Genomic DNA, 18191 nt, shown 5'->3' on the forward strand with positions numbered 1-18191 from the left:
TTTCAGCACATTATCAAGAGCAACTGCTTTCACTTTCAAAAATGGTCTTGATTTGAATTATAAATTATAGTCTTCGCACTACTTCTAGAATAAGTAACTAGATGTTCTCCTTTAAACAGAAAAGACCTGGGTTTCAATTTATTATATCTTTTAATATATTCTCTCAAATAGCTACCATTGAAACATTTCATCTTTAACAGATTTCCATTGCCCTTCAGACTCTTGCCTTTTTATTCTTTTCTAAAAGAGAAAAAAGTCCTTTTGTCTTCTAAAAGAGACAAGAATAGGAAGTCAAGAGATACCTAGAGTAACAGGCAAATTTGGCCTTGAAATACAAAATGAAGCAGGGCAAAGGCTAACAGAGTTTTGCCAAGAGAATGCACTGGTCATAGTAAACACCCTCTTCCAACAACACAAGAGATGACTCTACATATGGACATCACCAAATGGTCAATACCGCAATCAGAATGATTATATTCTTTGCAGTCAAAGATGGAAAAGTTCAAAAAAAAAAAAAGATGGAAAAGTTCTATACCATCAGCAAACACAAGATCAGGAGCTGACTGTGACTCCTTACTGAAAATTCAGACTTAAACTGAAGAAAGTAGGAAAAACCCTAGACCATGCAGGTAGACCTAAATCAAATCCTTTACGATTATACAGTGCAAGTGACAAATAGATTCAAGGGATTAGATCTGACAGACAGTGCCTGAAGAACTGTGGATGAAGGTTTGTGACACTGTACAGGAGGAGATGGTCAAAACCATCCCCAAGAAAAAGAAACGCAAAAAGGCAAAATGGTTGTCTGAGGAGGCCTTACAAATAGCTGAGAAAAGAAGAGAACAACTTCCAGATGTTCAAAAGGTAAAGGAGAAAAGGAAAGAGATACCCATCTGAATGCAGAGTTCCAGAGAATAGCAAGGAGAGATAAGAAAGCCTTCCTAAGTGATCAATGCAAAGAAATAGAGGAAAACAAAAGAATGGGAAAGACTAGAGATCTCTTCAAGAAAATTAGAGATACCAAGGGAACATATCATGCACAGATGGGCACAATAAAGGATAAATGGTATGGACCTAACAGAAGCAGACAATATTAAGAAGAGGTGGCAAGAATACACAGAGGCAATATACAGAAAAAGACTTTAATGATCCAGATAACCACACAATGGTGTGATCACTCACCTACAGCCAGACATCCTGGAATGCAAAGTCAAGTGGGCCTTAGGAAGCATCACTAAGAACAAAGCTAGTGGAGGTGATGGAATTCCAGCTGAGCTATTTCAAATCCTAAAAGATGATGCTGTGAAAGTGCTGCACTCGATATGCCAGCAAATTTGGAAAACTAGCAGTGGCCACGGGACTGGAAAAGGTCAGTTTTCATTTCAATCCCAAAGAAAGGCAATGCCAAACACAACTGCACTCATCTCACACACTAGCAAAGTAATGCTCAAAATTCTCCAAGCCAGGCTTCAACAGTACATGAACTTCCAGATGTTCAAGTTGGATTTAGAAAAGGCAGAGGAACCAGAGATCAAATTGCCATTATCTGCTGGATCATCGAAAAAGCAAGAAAATTCCTGAAAAACATCTACTTCTGCTTTATTGATGATGCCAAAGCCTTTGACTGTATGGATCACAACAAACTGGGAAATTCTTAAAGAGATTGGAATACCAGACCACGTGACCTGCCTCCTGATGTATGCAGGTCAAGAAGCAACAGTTAGCACTGGACATGGAATGGACTGGTTCCAAATTAGGAAAGGAGTATATCTAGGCTGTATATTGTCATCCTGCTTATTTAACTTACATGCAGACTACATCATGGGAAATGCCAAGCTGGATGAAGCCCAAGCTGGAATCAAGATTGCCGGGAGAAATATCAGTAACCTCAGATATGCAGATGACATCTCCCTTATGGCAGAAACCAAAGAGGAACTAATGAGCCTCTTGATGAAAGTGAAAGAGGAGAGTGAAAAAGCTGGCTTAAAACTCAACATTCAGAAAACTAAGATCAAGGCATCCAGTCCCATCACTTCATGGCAAATAGATGAGAAACAATGGAAACAGTGAGAGACTTTATTTTCTTCGGCTGCAAAATCACTGCAGATGGTGACTGCAGCCATGAAATTAAAAGACACTTGCTCGGGACTTCTCTGGTGGTCCGGTGGCTAAGTCTCTGTGCTCCCAATGCAGGGGGCCCAGGTTTGATCCCTGGCCAGGGAACTAGATCCCACATACTGTAACTAAGACCCAGAGCAGTCAAATAAAAATAATTATAAAAAATAAATAAATAAATGACACCTGCTCCTTGGAAGAAAAGCTATGACCAACCTAGACAGCATATTAAAAAGCAGAGACGTTACTTTGCCAATCAAGGTCCATCTAGTCAAAGCTATGGTTTTTCCAGTAGTCATGTATGGATGTGAGAGTTGGACCATAAATAAAGTTGAGCATCGAAGAATTGATGCTTTTGAACTGTGGTGTTGGAGAAGACTCTTGAGAGTCCCTTGGACTGCAAGGAGATCCAACCAGTCAATTCTAAAGGAAATTACTCCTGAATATTCATTGGAAGGACAGATGCTGAAGCTGAAGCTCTAATCCTTTGGCCCCCCGATGTGAAGAACTGACTCATTAGAAAAGATCCTGAGGTTGGGAAAGATTGAAGGCAGGAGAAGAGTATGACAGAGGATGAGATGGCTGGATGGCATCACTGACTCGATGGACATGAGGTCTGAGCTATCTTCAGGAGTTGCTGATGGATGGAGAAGCCTGGTGTGCTGCAGTCCATGGGGTCTCAAAGAGTCAGACACAACTGAGCAACAGAACTGAACTGAAAAGAGACAATCTTCTCATCTCTCAAGCCATACTCCTTTTATTTCTAAGTAGTGCATTTACTCCAAGATTACACAAACTTCCCTCTTATACTCTCCCTTAACCTCCCTAAATGAAAACCTGGGGGCCGGGGAGGGATGCCTCTTGAACCAGTTATTGGTTTAAAATTCACTAATGATGGCATGTGTAGATTCTTTATTGGTTTATTCCTTATCTGGTACCTGCATGAAGACAATCAATTACTTGGTTATTTAACATAATACTGAACAGAGAGAATAAGATAAAGGAAAAACCAGAGGTCAAATTGGCAAACTTTATAGGCCAATTTGGGACTATTTGTTCTACCCAAGATATAATCAGTTTGCTGATGGTCTTCTATTATTTATAACTGATGTCTACAAAGAATAACAACACTCCAGGGTGAAAAGAACACAAAGATGGAAAAACTTAGGTTTTAGCTCCAATTCTATCACTAATTATTTGTTTTACTCTAGGGGAAACTTCACTTCTTAATTTCTATGGACCTTTATCCATGTATATAAAATGAAGAGACTATAAAGTATATAATCTCAAAAATGACTTACCTGTAAAATTCCACTATTATAAAATTTTTAGAAATTAGATTTACTATTTAGCATTTGTTAATTACAAGTGTCAAAACTTGGAAACAGTATACCTATATATACATACAGTTTTATCTTCCACAAATGGTACGTGGCTAGATTAGCAACAAGGTGGGTAATGTAACTAACAGGATCAGATCTGGTGAGGTACTGCATTCTCAATGTGTGTCATTAGCATATGAAAAGTCCTTGCCTTCAACAGCCTCTGCGATCACATCGGAATGTGATCCCTGAACTGTCCAGCGGCATTCTTAAGTAGAACCTGCCACCACTACTCTGTCACATACAGCCTGTCTTTACTTGGTGTCATTTTACTCTGCCTCATTAGCCTAGTTATTACTGAAGTAAGAGGAGCCAAACCCAAAACAATCATGTCATAAATCAGAAGGGTTGTGATAAACATGAGCTATATCTAAACATTCTTCCAAAAGGACCACATTCTCTGGAATTTTGAGGACTTCAAAACCATACTATATACGGATAAGATACAGCCAAGGGGTATTAGGATCCTAGCCTGACACTGTTCAGCATTCATTTCAGTACTTCTAAGTTACAACAGAGAGTAAACATACTAACACAATTAAGAAGTAACTATAAATATCTTCTATATACTGAAAATATATACAGATTTGTGGCTATAACTACCTCTTATTCCTGAGAGCTTGCCTAGGTTGAGTCCAGCCCTACATTTACAGAATAAAAACCATAGTAATCAAGAAAGAAATGAAAAAGGATTGGGGAAAAAAGGAGAATTGGAGAACTTAAAGAGAAGTAAGAACAGATGCCAACAGGACGTTGTATTCATAACAAATGCTCATGCAGTTTCTGTTTTATTCTTTTTAATGTTTATTGAAGGACAGTTGCTTTACAATGTTGTTAGTTTCTGCTATATAGCAAAGTCAATCAGTTATACATATATCCCCTCTTTTTTTAAGATTTCCTTCCCATTCAGGTCACCAGAGAGCACTGAGTAGGGTTTTCTGTGCTATACAACAGGTTTTCATGAATTATCTGTTTTATACATAGTAGTGTATATAAATCAATCCCAATCTCCCAATTCATTCCACTCTCTGCTCCCCACCAAGTATTCATAGTTTGTTCTCTACATCTGTGTCTCTATTTCTGCTTTGCAAATAAGCTCATCTGTAACATTTTTCTTGGTTCCACATATAAGCAATACTACACAATGTTTGTTTTTCTCTTTCTGATTTACTTCACACTGTATGACAATCTCTAGGTCTATATCCATGTCTCTGCAAATGGTACTATTTCATTACTTTTTATGGCTGAGTAATACTCCACTGTATTGATGTACCACATCTTCTTTATCCATTCCTCTGCTGATGGACATTTAAATTGCTTCCAAGTCCTACTACTGTAAACAGTGCTGCAATGAAAACTAGGATTTGATGATCTCCAAAACCAACTGTCCAAAACAGGGAAAGTGTCTAGGATACATATTAATAATTTATGAGGCCAAAAACTGCTAACTAATGATGTAAACTAAGTATACAAATAAAGAGTATGGGCTTGGAAAATAATACAGAAAAGTATTCTTTGGAAAAACTTGGAAAACTATCAATATCAATAAAGATAAAATTAAGTGAAGAGCATCTCCCAACTTGGGATTTTTTGTTCTATATCAATCAGTAGTATCATAGGTAGTGTACAGACTGATAGAAAGGAAAACTTGGGGGAAATTCTGAAGACTATTAAAAATGTGACAGTCTGACATTATCTGGGCCTCTGAAAAAACAGACAGGATTATAAACCAGCTCAAGTTAATATTTTATCCTCTTTGTTCCTCTGTATCTCCAGCTATGATGATAACAGCCCAAAATGTGTATCACTATTTCTCCTAGCTATGACAAAAATACTGGGAAATAAGTATACAATAAGAAGAAACAAATGAAATTTTATGGGGTACATTATCCTCTCAAATAGAACAGCAAGGGAGATGGAAGGAACACCTCTCTCAACTAGCTTTTCCAGGTAAACCAAGGGAAGAATATAAAGTAGGTGGATATTTCATAAATACAACTGAATGTTAAAAACAATAGTCAAACAAAAACATAATTCATCATTTACTTACAAGGAGTTCCTCTGCTGGCTTCTTCCATAGTTACCCTGACATAGGGCTTACTAAAGTCTACTTCAATTTCATCAGAAAAAGGTGCTGGCTGCCGTAAACCCTTAAGAAGAGGGAAATGAAGGAAAAGATAAATTCAATAAAATGCTAAAAAAAAATGGTAGCTTGACAGAACAGTTATTAAACATGCTATGATTAAAATTTTTCCTAAATCTTCATAACTTTAAAAAGGAAAAAGATATAAGCATTCCAAAATGACAAGTGAAAGTACAACCTTTTACCAGATGGGCAAATCATGGCACGAAAAATAAATGTCTTGATGTTCAGCCACCATGGTGGACGGTGGCTGGGAAGCTACACATAGTCCCAACCAACTGTGTCCAGAATGACAGCTCCTCTACCAGATGGTAGAAGAGCCAACCCTGAACTATGTGATGAAATTGCCAAAGTTCACAAGTGCATTTTCTTACCACTTAGTTGAAGTGGTACGGAACTGGGATGGCAAACAGCTGCCATATTCTTTAAGTAGAATCATCACTGTGTAATGCTTTACACTGTAATTCTCATTTACACCCCTGTGAGGCAGGTAGTATGATAGTTAATACCCTCAATTTAAAGATGAGGAAAATGAGGTTCAGAGAAGTTATATGAATTGCATGTAATTACTCAGAGGCAAAGCTGAAATATGAATACAGGTATGCTCTTTTCCTCTTTGGAGGAAAGTCTTACTTAGGAGTTTTTGTTACATTTATTTCTAAGTATTTTATTCTATTTGATGCTTTTGTAACTGTTTTCTTAATTTTATTTTTGGGTTGTTCCTTGCCAGTATAGAGAAATGCAATTGATTTGTAAGTGTGTATGTGTATCGGTATGAGTAATTTCAGTTGATTCTCATCTCCTGTGGCTTTGTTAAACTCAATTATCAGTTCGAGCAGTTTGTTTGATAGATTCCTTAGGACTGTCTACATATGAGACCATGTTGTATGTGAATAAAGACAGTTTTACTTATTCCTTTCCAACCTGAATGTCTTTAATTTCCTTTCGTTATCCCTTATTGCACTAGTTGAAACCTCTAGTACAATGGTGAATAGAGATTGCAAGGACAAACATTCTTGCCTTACCCCCAGTCTTAGGGGAGAAGCATGCAGTCTTTCAACATCAAGTATTAAGTTAGCTGTAGGTTTTTCTTAGATGTCCTTCATCAGATTGAACAATCTCTCTTCCTTTTGTAGTTTATTGAGAGGTGTTTTGGGTTTTGTTTTTTGGCCATCTCAAGCAGTTTGCAGAATTTTAGTTTGCTAACAAGGGATAGAACCAGGGACACAGCAATGAAAGTACTAAGTCCTAATCACTGGGCCAAGAGTGAATTAATTCCTTGTTGAAAGTTTTTTAATGAACAAATGTTGGATTTTGTCACATGCCTTTTATACAATATTGGGACAATCATATTTTGGTTTTTTAAATTAATTATGGTGTATTAGATGCATGATTTTAGAATGTTAAGCCAATCTTTCATTCTTGAGTAAGATTTCATTCTTAAGTGAGATTTTTCTTGATCACACTATATAAATCTTTTCATATGTTCTGGGATTCAATTTGTTAATATATTATTAGGAATCTTTGCATCTAAGTTTATGAGGGATTTTGAACTATAATTTTCTTTTCTTGTTCTATTTTTGCCTGGCTTTGATATCTGGTCTCATAAAATGGATTAGGAAATGTTATCTCCTCTATTTTCTGAAAGTGTATAGGGTTGGTATTACTTCTTCCTCTAATGTTTGATAGAATTCACCAGTGAAGTCATCTGTGTCCAGCTTTGTTTTTGTGGGAAGATTTTCTTAAAGACAATGCAATATTTTTAATTGGGACAGGTCTATTCACATTTTATTTTTTCCTTGGGTCAGTTTTGGCAATTTGGCTCTTTCTAGGAATAAGTCTGTTTCACCTGAATTGTCACATTTTTTGGCATGGAGTTGTTCATAATATTCCCTTACAATTTTGTAAATTTCTGTTGGGTTATAGTGATGTTCACTTAGAATTTTAAATTCTACACAGATCACATCATGACTGGGATAAATTCAGAAACTTGGAAGACACTTTTAATTTCAGATAAGGATATATTTTTAAAATAAGGTTTTAAAATGAAAATATATTTCTTTTAAAGATCACTTATATAAGCTTAGTTTAACATATGCTAAAGCTATAAGAAAAAGTCATTTTTAGGAAATTTGTGTGTGTTATCTTTTTTTAGATGTTTTTAAAAAGAGGTTAAGAAAAGACCAGGGAGGGCTTCTCTGGTGGTCCAATGGTTAAGAATCCGCCTTGCAATGCAGGGGACACCAGTTCAATCCCTAGTCCCAGAAGATCCCACATGCTGTGGGGCAACTAAGCCCATGTGTCACAACTACTGAAGTCCACGCACCTCAAGCCTGTGCTCCACAACAAGAGAAGCCACCACAATGAAAAGCCCAAGCACCACAACTAGAGACTGAGCCCCCACTCAACACAACAAGGCCCACACACAGCAACAAAGACCCAGCACAGCCAAAAATAGAATAAAATTTTTAAAAAAGAGTAAAAAGACAAAGATCATAAGAAAAAAACAGACCAGACCAAAATGTGCAATTTTCTGAAGTAATTAGAGATTTACTTACAGATTAAATTGGAAAAAAATAATTTATCCTCTAAAAGTTAGTACTCAAAGAGATACCTGACAGTAATTTGTGTTTCTAAAAGGATATGCTAGTCACAAAATAAGACATATTCTATGATTCCACCTATATAAAGGTCAAAAACAGGCAAAACTAATCTATGGTGAATAGAAACCACAGAACAACAACAACAAAAAATCTTGGAAAAGCAGATATTGACTAGCAGGGGTGTGAGGGGGTCTTCTGGATGTACTAGTTATTACATGGATATGTACACATATAAACATTTATTGAGCTGTACACCTAAGGTTTATGCATTCTACTGTATGTAAGTATAACTCAAAAAACAAATGCCATTCAGACATAAAAAGGAATGCAATACTGATAACTGCTACAACATGGATGAACCTTGAAAAAATTATGCTAAGTGAAAGAACCAGCCACAAAAGACCACTTATTATATGATTCCATTTATTTGCAATGTTCAGAATTGGAAAGTTCATTGATAGAAAATAGATTACTGGTTACAATGGGCTGGAAGGGCTGGGGAGAAATGGAGAGTGACTGCTAACAGGTACAGGGTTTCTCTCTGGAGTAATGAAAATGTACTAAAATGTATTATGATGATGGCTACACAGCTCTGTGAACATTTTAAAAAACTTTGACTTGCACACTCAAAATGTGTGTGTAAATTATAATGGTATAAGAATTATCACAATGAAGTTGTTTATATAAATAAATGCTTGTATATAAAATATATGAAATAGAAAAAATTATGCTTATTAACATTAATACGTGTAGATGAAAGACAGCCTTACCGTGTTCTCTGAAATAATTCAAATGTCCAACAACTGATGAATGGATAAACATAGTAGTATGTCTATACGGATTCACTTTTAAAAAGGAATGAAGTACTGATAAGCACTATCACCTGGATAGACCTTGAAAACATTGTGCTAAATAAAAGAAGCCAGACATAAAAAAGGCCACATATTATGTGATTATACCAAATGTCTATAATAGGCAAATCCCTAGAGAGAGAAAGTAGATTAGCGGTTGCCAGGGTATAGAGGGAGGGGAGAATGAGGGAATGATTGCTAATGGGTATGGGATTTCTTTCCGTGGTAATAAAAATATTCTGGAATTAGACAGTGGTGATTTAGTGTTAAAACCACTGTGAATTTTTAGTGTTAAAAGCCACTGAATTGTACACTTTAAAATGATTAAAACAGTGAACTTTGGGCTTCCCTGATATCTCAGTGGGTAAGGATCTGCCTACAATCAGGAGATATGGGTTTGATCCCTGGGTTGGGAAGATCCCCGAAGGAGAAAATAGCAACCCACTCCAGTATTGTTGCCTGAAAAATCCCATGGACAGAGGAGCCTGGTGGGCTACAATCCAAAGGATAGCAAAGAGGTGGACACAACTGAGTGACTAAGCACAGCACAAAATGGTGAACTTTATGCTATGTGAATTTTACCTTAATTTTAAAAGATACATTAAGTATTCTATCTTTAATAACTCTGTTTCTTCAATCTTCCTTGTAGAAGCCAAATGCAGCTGTCCCTTCTGGCTAGAGTTTGTGCTGAATCGATTCCTCCTAAGTATAGAGAATGAAACCTAAGGTTCTTCAGCTATGGCAGATCAGCAAAACCTTTAACTGTCTAGAGCTGCCTCCAGTTAGAATGAGTAGTATTTAAAAAAACAAAACAAAACAAAAAAACCACCCTATTATTCTCTTCTCAGAGAAAAGTGTCACTAAAAGCTGAAATTTATAAAAGTAGGACCAAGTATTTCTTTGTACCTATGTTCTCCTAAAACAAATCTCCTTTATTTTAACCTCAAATGAATCCTATGGAATATTATAGCTTTCAAGTCTTCTGATTCTCTGGTAGCAAAGTACAAATGAAAGGGCAAGCCTTTAGGACCTAAAAATCGTTATATCTAAATTCCAGCCCTATCACTTAATAGCAGTGAAATCATGGCAAGCTTCTAAAGCTTTCATCTTCTATAAAATGGAAGGCAGTAAAACCTGCTCCATAAGTTTGTTATGAGGATTAAATAAAATAACATATGCAAAGTAACTAGTACAGTGTTTCACATACAAGTAGTCACTCAACAAATCTACAACATTAGCTCATTCTCTCTTCCATGTTATGGAACACAGGTTTACTTATGCCAACAAAATTAACTAATTTGTATTAATCTAAGAGGTTAGCTTCTAAATGTTATATAAAATTTCTAAGTTTATGCAAATTATAACTAACAGTGCATGCTAAGTCTCTTCAGTCGTGTCCAACTCTTTGTGACCCTATGGACTGTAGCCCACCAGGCTCCTCTGTCCATGGGATTCTCTAGGCAAGAATACTGGACTGAGTTGCATGCCCTCCTCCAGGGGATCTTCCTGACCCAGGAATCAAACCCATGTCTCTTATGTCTTCTGCACTGGGAGACGGGTTCTTAACCACTAGCCCTACCTGGGAAGTTCATAACTAATAGTATATACTGCATGCATGCATGCTGAGTCACTTCAGTTGTGTCCGACTCTTTTCAACACTATGGACCATAGCCCACCAGGCTCCTCTGTCTAAGGGATTCTCCAAGCAAGAATACTGGAGGGGGTTCCCATTTTCTCCTCCAAGGTATCTTCCCAACTCAGGGATCAAACCCGCGTCTCATGTCTCCTGCATTGTCAAGCGGATTCTTTGCCAGTAGTGCTACCTGGGAAGCCCAACAGTATATACTACTATAGTATAATACTATAACTAATAGTATTATAACTAAAAATTAAAACTTACAATGATCATCATTATCCTCCAAATTATGAAAGAACTTCTAAATGCAATATTGCTTTCATAAAAACTTTCTCCTGACTGTTGTTGTTGTTTAGTGGCTAAGTCATGTCCAACTCTTTTGCAATCCCACAGACTGTAGCCCACCAGGCTCCTTTGTCCATGGATTTCCCAGGCAAGAATACTGGAGCGGGTTGCCATTTCCTTCTCCAGGGAATCTTCTGACCCAGGGATCAAACCCACGTCTCCTGCTTGGCAGGCGGATTCTTTATCACTGAGCCACCCAGGAAGCACAAATTCTTTATACTTAAAGACAAACTAGCCATAAAGTTGTCCTTTAATTTTTCCTCCTTAATTCTTTTCTCTCCTTTATATCCATTCTATCATGACCTACAAACCCAGCTACCAAATACTTGGTGACACATCCTATTCCTTGCCCTGCTCTCAAGGAAAGCACTTTTTTTTAAAACTAGTTGAGATCTGAGTTACAGAGCTCTATATTATGTTCACATCTCTACTCCCAGTAACCACTGCCATGCAGGCACAATGTTAAGTATGTCATAAAATCTTGTTTGTTCAACCCAAATATCAACTAATGAGAGGATAAATAAAATGTGGTATGTGATTTACAATGGAATGTTACTTGTCAATAAAAACAAATTAAGTACTGAATATGCCACATTAATGAATCGTGAAAACACATTCAGTAAAAGAAGCCAGCCACAAAAGACCAGCTATTGCGTATTGCCATTTGCCTGCAATGTCCAGAACAGGCAAATCTATAGGAATAATGTAGATTAGTGGTTTCTAGAGGTGAGAGCTTGGGAGGAAATGGGAAGTGACAGTTAATGGGCATGGGGCTTATTTTAGGGATAAGAATATTCTAAAATTGGTTGTGGTGATGGTAGCACAACTCTATGAATATATTAAAAACCATTGAGTTGTACAGTTTAAATGGGTAGATTTGTGATCTCAGTAAAGAAAAAGAGAAAAAAAATCTTGTTTTTTCTACAGAGTTGAGATTCAGAGATAGAAAGCATATGTGTACAGCAGAGATTACACACAAGTTTATTTAGCAGATACTCCTCATTAGAGTCAGTCCAGCCTCTTGGGTGAGTGAATCTTTGCTCATCAGCCCTTGATAAATAGCCAGTGTATACAAGAGAGGAACGTGAAATAGGTAGCAAGCCATTACTGATTTGTGACATGAATATATGAAGCACAGTAACTAAAAACACTGAGATTCTTCAGATTCTAAGAACCAAGAGATTTAACTCTTCTCAGAGCCCATTCCACTAAGATTCATCTTAGGTCTATTCCTGGCTATGGTGATCAGCTCAGAGTATTACCTTCTTGGTTATAGCTTGTCCCTACTACAAGTGAGAATGCTGAATTTGTGCCTACCACCATCTCATTAACCTGAATTCTCTATGAAACATTCAGAAATTAACAATGCCCTGTTTTGTTGACTGCTGAGTCATTTTCTGAGTTTAGCTGCTGTGGTATAAAGAATAACGTTCTCCTAAGGATGTGTACATCTTATGTTCTCGAACCTGTGACTATGCTATCTTACATGGCAACATGGGCTTTGCAAATGTGATTAAAGGATTTTGAGATAGATTGTCCTGGAATAGCTAAGTATGTCCATCCAATGTAATCACAAGTCTTTACAAGTGAAAGAAAGAGGCAGGAGATTCAGAAGGAGATGTGATGACAGAAGCAGTGGTCAGAGTGTTGTGACTGCTAGCTGGTCCCCTGAGCAAAGCAATATGGGCAACCTCTAGAAGCTGGAAAATATAAGGAAACAGTTCTCCCCTAGAACCTCCAGCCCTACCAACACTTGACTTTGGCTTTCTGAGACCCATTTCAAACTTCTAATCCCCAAAACTATAAGATAATATATCTGTATTGTTTTAGACCATTCATTAAATTTGTGGTAATTTGTTACAGAGAAACAGGAAATGAACACACTTGCCCTCAGCATCATCATTAACATCAGTCCTGGAGCATAAACCTCCCATTTGTGAAGTCCAGTTGCTTTTACTGCTCAAGATAGTATATTGGCTTGGAACAACTGTTACTTATGTCAGAGTAGAAATGTTTTTCCTTCTGGGTTATGAAGCTCCAAAAGTAACCAGTGGAAACTGCAGTTTGATCAATGGCTAGTGGTTAATATAGGTACAAAAATACAGAAACATGTGATTCTGTTACTGGGATTTTAAAACATGGATTTCATAATAACACTGTGTACCAATAATAACTCCAATTTTCTATAAATATTCTTTGATATGCTTTCCAGGGGAAGCTTTAGGAAGGGTACCAACCTGAGACAGGATGAAGAGTTTGGAAAGCAGTCTTTCATCAAATGTTTGTAAGTGGTTAGGAAATACAAAGATAATACTTCAGAGATAAAGGAACATAAAGTAGGCAGTAGTAGAAAAAGGTTCTTATCTAAGATATAATTAGTAATGGAGTGGAGCAGTGATATAACAGAAAAGACAGTAAGGCACAGAAAACTAAACAAGAGATGATACTAAGATCAGATCACTGCCTTGGGCTACAATTTCTCTATATCATTACTTTGAATTTTATCATTTTTTGCCTAATATACATACAAACTCCAAGTTTTCCTAAAATTCTTTTTTCAATTCCAGTGTAAAGTTCTTACAACTGAACTCTGAATTATAATCTGCATAAGATGTCCAACAACTGTCGGAAAGTCACTATTCACACTTACTGTTCATTCTTTCCATTATTTAAGAAGACTTGATAAGAAGTAATGTTGATATCATCAGTGTTATATCACTTTCTACCTTCCCCCTTCCAGGTTAAGAGTTCAAAAAGAAATCTCTTCCTTACTTACAATTGCACAGCGTGGCATTTTTGAAGGAATTCCATCTTCTTCTGTTGCCCCATTGGGTCCAGGTGTCTCTTTCCTCCTCTTCCTTGTGTTGACTTTGGCTGAATTCTGGGTATCCATCTTCTTTTAGCTGGTCATAGAAAGTGAAAAGAATTTTTTTCTCACTGGGGAGAAAATTTCTCAATGACAGGGAAAAGCACACACTTCACAAAGATGAACCAAATGCATCCGATAAAAAAGAGCAAAGCGTCACAAAAACCAGGCTCTAGTAGAAACACTGAAATGCCTCTCTGTGGAACAATGGCCACAATTAATCATCTGGAGCTTGGAAATTACTGCACAAACAATACTAACTATTTATTTCATACCCTGACTGCATGCAAAACACTGGAAGAACTTGGCTGAGAAAGTTAGTTATACAGACTTTCACTACTCTTGCATCACATCCCTAGGACACCTAGAGGTCTGACAGGTGCAAGGAAATGTGAAAGGTATGTCTTTGGTACAGATGGAGAAAGAGTCTTTTTTAAAAAAGAAAAAAAGATGGCCATCAGCAATTACTGGTTAACAAAGTCTGGGTTTCTTAATTCTAAATGCTCTGTATATTTCAAAGACTACTTGTTCAGAGTTAGAGGTATGAAAATTGTAGAGTAAGTATACTTGTGAACTTCTCTGGTAGCTCAGCAGTAAATAATCTGCCTGCTAATGCAGGAGACTCAGGTTTGATCCTTGGTTTGGGAAGATGCCTAGAGTAGGAAATGGCAACCCACCCCAGTATTCCTGACTGGGGAATCCCACGGATAGCCATAGCGGAGCTTGGCAAGCTGTTACAGCCCAGGGGGTCTCAGAGTCAGACACAACTTAGAAACTAAACAACAAACATACTTGTATCTTTTAAATGTCTTTCCTCTTTCTTTTTCAATACTCATTTCCCCTTCCTCTTTGAGAGCCTTAGCACCTTAAACTTGTTCATAATCCCCAACTACTAAAACCCCACCCAGGCTTCTTCCCCCAAGGAAAATTTATTTATTGTTGTCTCATTTAGAAGAAAACATTTAGCAACTATTACAAAAAGTTCTGAATATTTGATGTTTTATGTTTGCTGCTGCTGCTAAGTCGCTTCAGTCGTGTCCGACTTTGTGCGACCCCATAGACGGCAGCCCACCAGGCTCCCCCGTCCCTGGGATTCTCCAAGCAAGAACATTGGAGTAGGTTGCCATTGTTTTATGTTTAGGTGACATAATTTTTACAAATAAATTGATTTCTTGATAATGATAAAATTTTAGGTATCAGCCAGGAATTAGAGAGAGAGAGGAACTTCAATGATCAACTGCCACCTCTGTCCAAGATATAATGACAGATGGAAAAAAGATCCTCAGAACACAAGTGGTAAACAAAACAAAATACTAGACAGAATGAGGACTTTCTACTCTGTCTCTCTGCCTCTAATAAGCCCTCCTGAATAAGATATTTATTTAAACAATTGCAATCGTGCCTTATTTTCTTTCCTCTGGCTAAATTCCAAAGAGCAATGTGACAAGATCTACAAGAAACCTGACCTAATTCTTAGAGACTGAAGGAGACACCTCATGAGTCATGGCTAAGTATTAGCCTGATATGAAAAAAATGTCAGAGCCTAAAGTGAAAGATGAATACCACCTAGAAACTTCCTTTCATCACATATTCAAATTCAAATGTCCTTTCATCACAAATTAAAATAAAAAGGAAGAAGAGAATTATATATTTAATAAGTTTTTCCAGTGATGATGATGAGTGATTTTCATGATTATTATTAATTATTCTTTTGAAATACCGAGAATTCAGATTTACTACTCTCATCTCACTGATCTGAGTGGTCTGCTAAGGATGCCTGATCAGTCCAATTAATGACCGTTTCTAATTTGCAAACAAGATTTTGCTGCAAATATCTGTTAAATTCTCAGAGTAGGCAGACAAAATCCATTATGAGAAATATAATCAGCAAATGGTGTCAGGTAGCTCAAAGATCTGGCAGTCAATAATACTGAGTATGTATTGTGTACAATGTATTATAATTTTTACAGTAAAAGCTATTTTCTCAAGCATACTTCTTCAATCAATGTGAGGAAACCACATTTATGATATAAAAATGCTCCTTAAGATTCTAAAACCACTGGGGGAAATTTTGTTTGGGAACAGGAGTTTACACAGTTTCAAACTCTCTCTCCATCAATGACTTATTAATTACAAAGTAAAGCGAGTTACCTTTAAAGTGAAAAAAAAAAAACCTCTTACCTAAATAATTAAAGCTAATTAACATCACCAATAATGCTTCCTGATACAAGGCACTGGGGTCATATTATCTGCCAAAAACATATAACCTATATGTACTTATGAGGAACAATTAGACAAACCTCAACAATTAGACAAACCTCTACAAAACAAGCCTGTATTCTTCAAAAAAAATGTCAATCATGAAAAACAATGAAAGGCTGAAGGACTGTTTCAGGTTAAAAGACCAAAGAAATGACAACTAAATGTAATGCATAATTCTAGACTGGGGAGAAATCGTTATAAAAGATAGTTATTAGGACAACCAGTAAAATTAAAATATTGGTTGTATCAGATAATAGTATGTATCAAGGTTAAAATAAACTTCCTGAAGCTGATAATTACACTGTTATGTAAAAGACTGTCCTTTTTTTTAATGCTGAAGTATCTAGGGACAAAGGGCTATGATCTCTGATCGCTGCAACTTATCCTTGGCAAAAAAAGAAAAAAAATTTATATTACATACAAAAAGGTAAAGCAAATATGGCAAAATTTCATCAATGTATGAAGCTGTGTGAGCGCATGCTCAGTCGCTTCAGTTATGTCCGACTCTTTGCAATCCTATGGACTGTAGCCCACCAAGTTCCTCTGTCCATGGGATTCTCCAGGCAAGAATACTGGAGTGGGTTACCATGCCCTCCTCCAGGGGATCTTCCCCATGTCTCCTGCATCTCCTGCACTGCAGGTGGATTCTTAAGCTGAGCCACCAGGGAAGCCCAAATGAAACTTAGTGGGTCATAAAGGGCTTCATTTTAATATTCCCTTTTTGAAAATTTTACTTTTTTTTTCAAGGTAAAAAGTTTACTTTTAAACATGCTTGGGGACTTGCCTAGTGGTCCAGTGCTTAAGAATCCGCCTTCCAATGGAGGGGAAGAGTGTTTGATCCCTGGTTGGGGAATTAAGATCGCACATGCCACGGGGCAACTGAGCTGGAGCAGCCAACTACTAAGGCCAAGGGCCTCAACAAAAGAAGCCCACAGACTGCAACGAAGACCCCGCATGCCACAACTAAGACCTAATACAAGCCTAATAAATGTATTTTTTTTAATGTCCAATAATCATTTTCTAAACAGACAGGCCCTCATCAAAGGTTGTCTTTTGGGATCTCTAAAAATAGATTATCTCTCCTTCCTAACTCTGAATCAGTGTAGATGATACATATATTCTAAGAAGTATGTGTTAGCAATCTAAATGTGTTGCAAGGAGGTAAGATAGTAACAGTAACAATCATAATAATGACTATTTTTCTTCAATATTACCAGTGACAGGCACTGTGCTGGGTACTTTATATACATTATTCTCATTTAACCCATATAACCTGAGAAGCAGGTATTGTTAGTTCCAATATACAAGTGAGAAAACTAAGGATCAGGGAGGTTAAGCAACCTATTCAGAGGTCACACAGCTAGTAAGTGGGAAAACCAGAATGCTGTCTCCCAGAAATCCACAATTTTTAGTAACAGAAACTGTCTCATCATTATTGCTGCTTCTTCCTTCAATTACGAACATTCTTTCCATAACATAGGTTCCTTAAGTTTTTGCGAGCTTAAGTCAGACCAGCCTAAATGAACAGTGAAATAAAAAGGTCAGATACTGAAAGTAGCAAGGTCCAAGGACCAATCAAATAGAACTGACATGGTTATTGGCCTGATTCCAAAGCTGCCTGATTTGCCAGCTGTACAGATCTTTCCTGTCGGAAAAGTTTTACTAGGATTTCCTGACAAGCTTTCAACTTAAGCAATAAAAAAATTATTTATTTCTCTGTTCCTCTCTCTTCTGACATTACAAATAGGTGGCGTTTAAGTCACCTGTACATTTCCTTCATGTTACAAAGTAGAGTTTTAAGGATGCCATAATAAATCAAGGGGATAAATGTCATGCCATATTCTCACCAGTTACTTTCCATGACTTCAAGTTAAAATCTCTTAAAGTTTAATAGAAAAATACTTAACACATCCAAAGACATGTTTATTGGAACTTCTCAGAAGTCTTTGCTCTGTGTGTGCAGGGGTTGGGGGTGGAGGGGATATGTG

At 37.0% G+C, this 18191-nt stretch overlaps 1 protein-coding gene across 4 annotated transcripts in view; it reads right to left on the bottom strand.

The window, feature by feature from the left end:
- PCYT1A (phosphate cytidylyltransferase 1A, choline) overlaps positions 1-18191 on the bottom strand; it is a 49855-nt gene that overhangs the window by 15868 nt on the left and 15796 nt on the right. For all 4 annotated transcript variants that reach the window (XM_025285668.2, XM_006054242.3, XM_025285661.2 and 1 more), the window contains 2 exons: positions 13852-13978; positions 5548-5647 (listed from right to left, as the gene is read on the bottom strand). In XM_025285668.2, coding sequence (XP_025141453.1) covers positions 5548-5647; positions 13852-13968 — 217 coding nt within the window. In that variant the 5' untranslated portion in view covers positions 13969-13978. The remainder of the gene's footprint in view (positions 1-5547; positions 5648-13851; positions 13979-18191) is intronic.

Source organism: Bubalus bubalis, chromosome 1 (genome assembly GCF_019923935.1).
Source record: "Bubalus bubalis isolate 160015118507 breed Murrah chromosome 1, NDDB_SH_1, whole genome shotgun sequence".
NCBI lineage: Eukaryota > Metazoa > Chordata > Mammalia > Artiodactyla > Bovidae > Bubalus > Bubalus bubalis.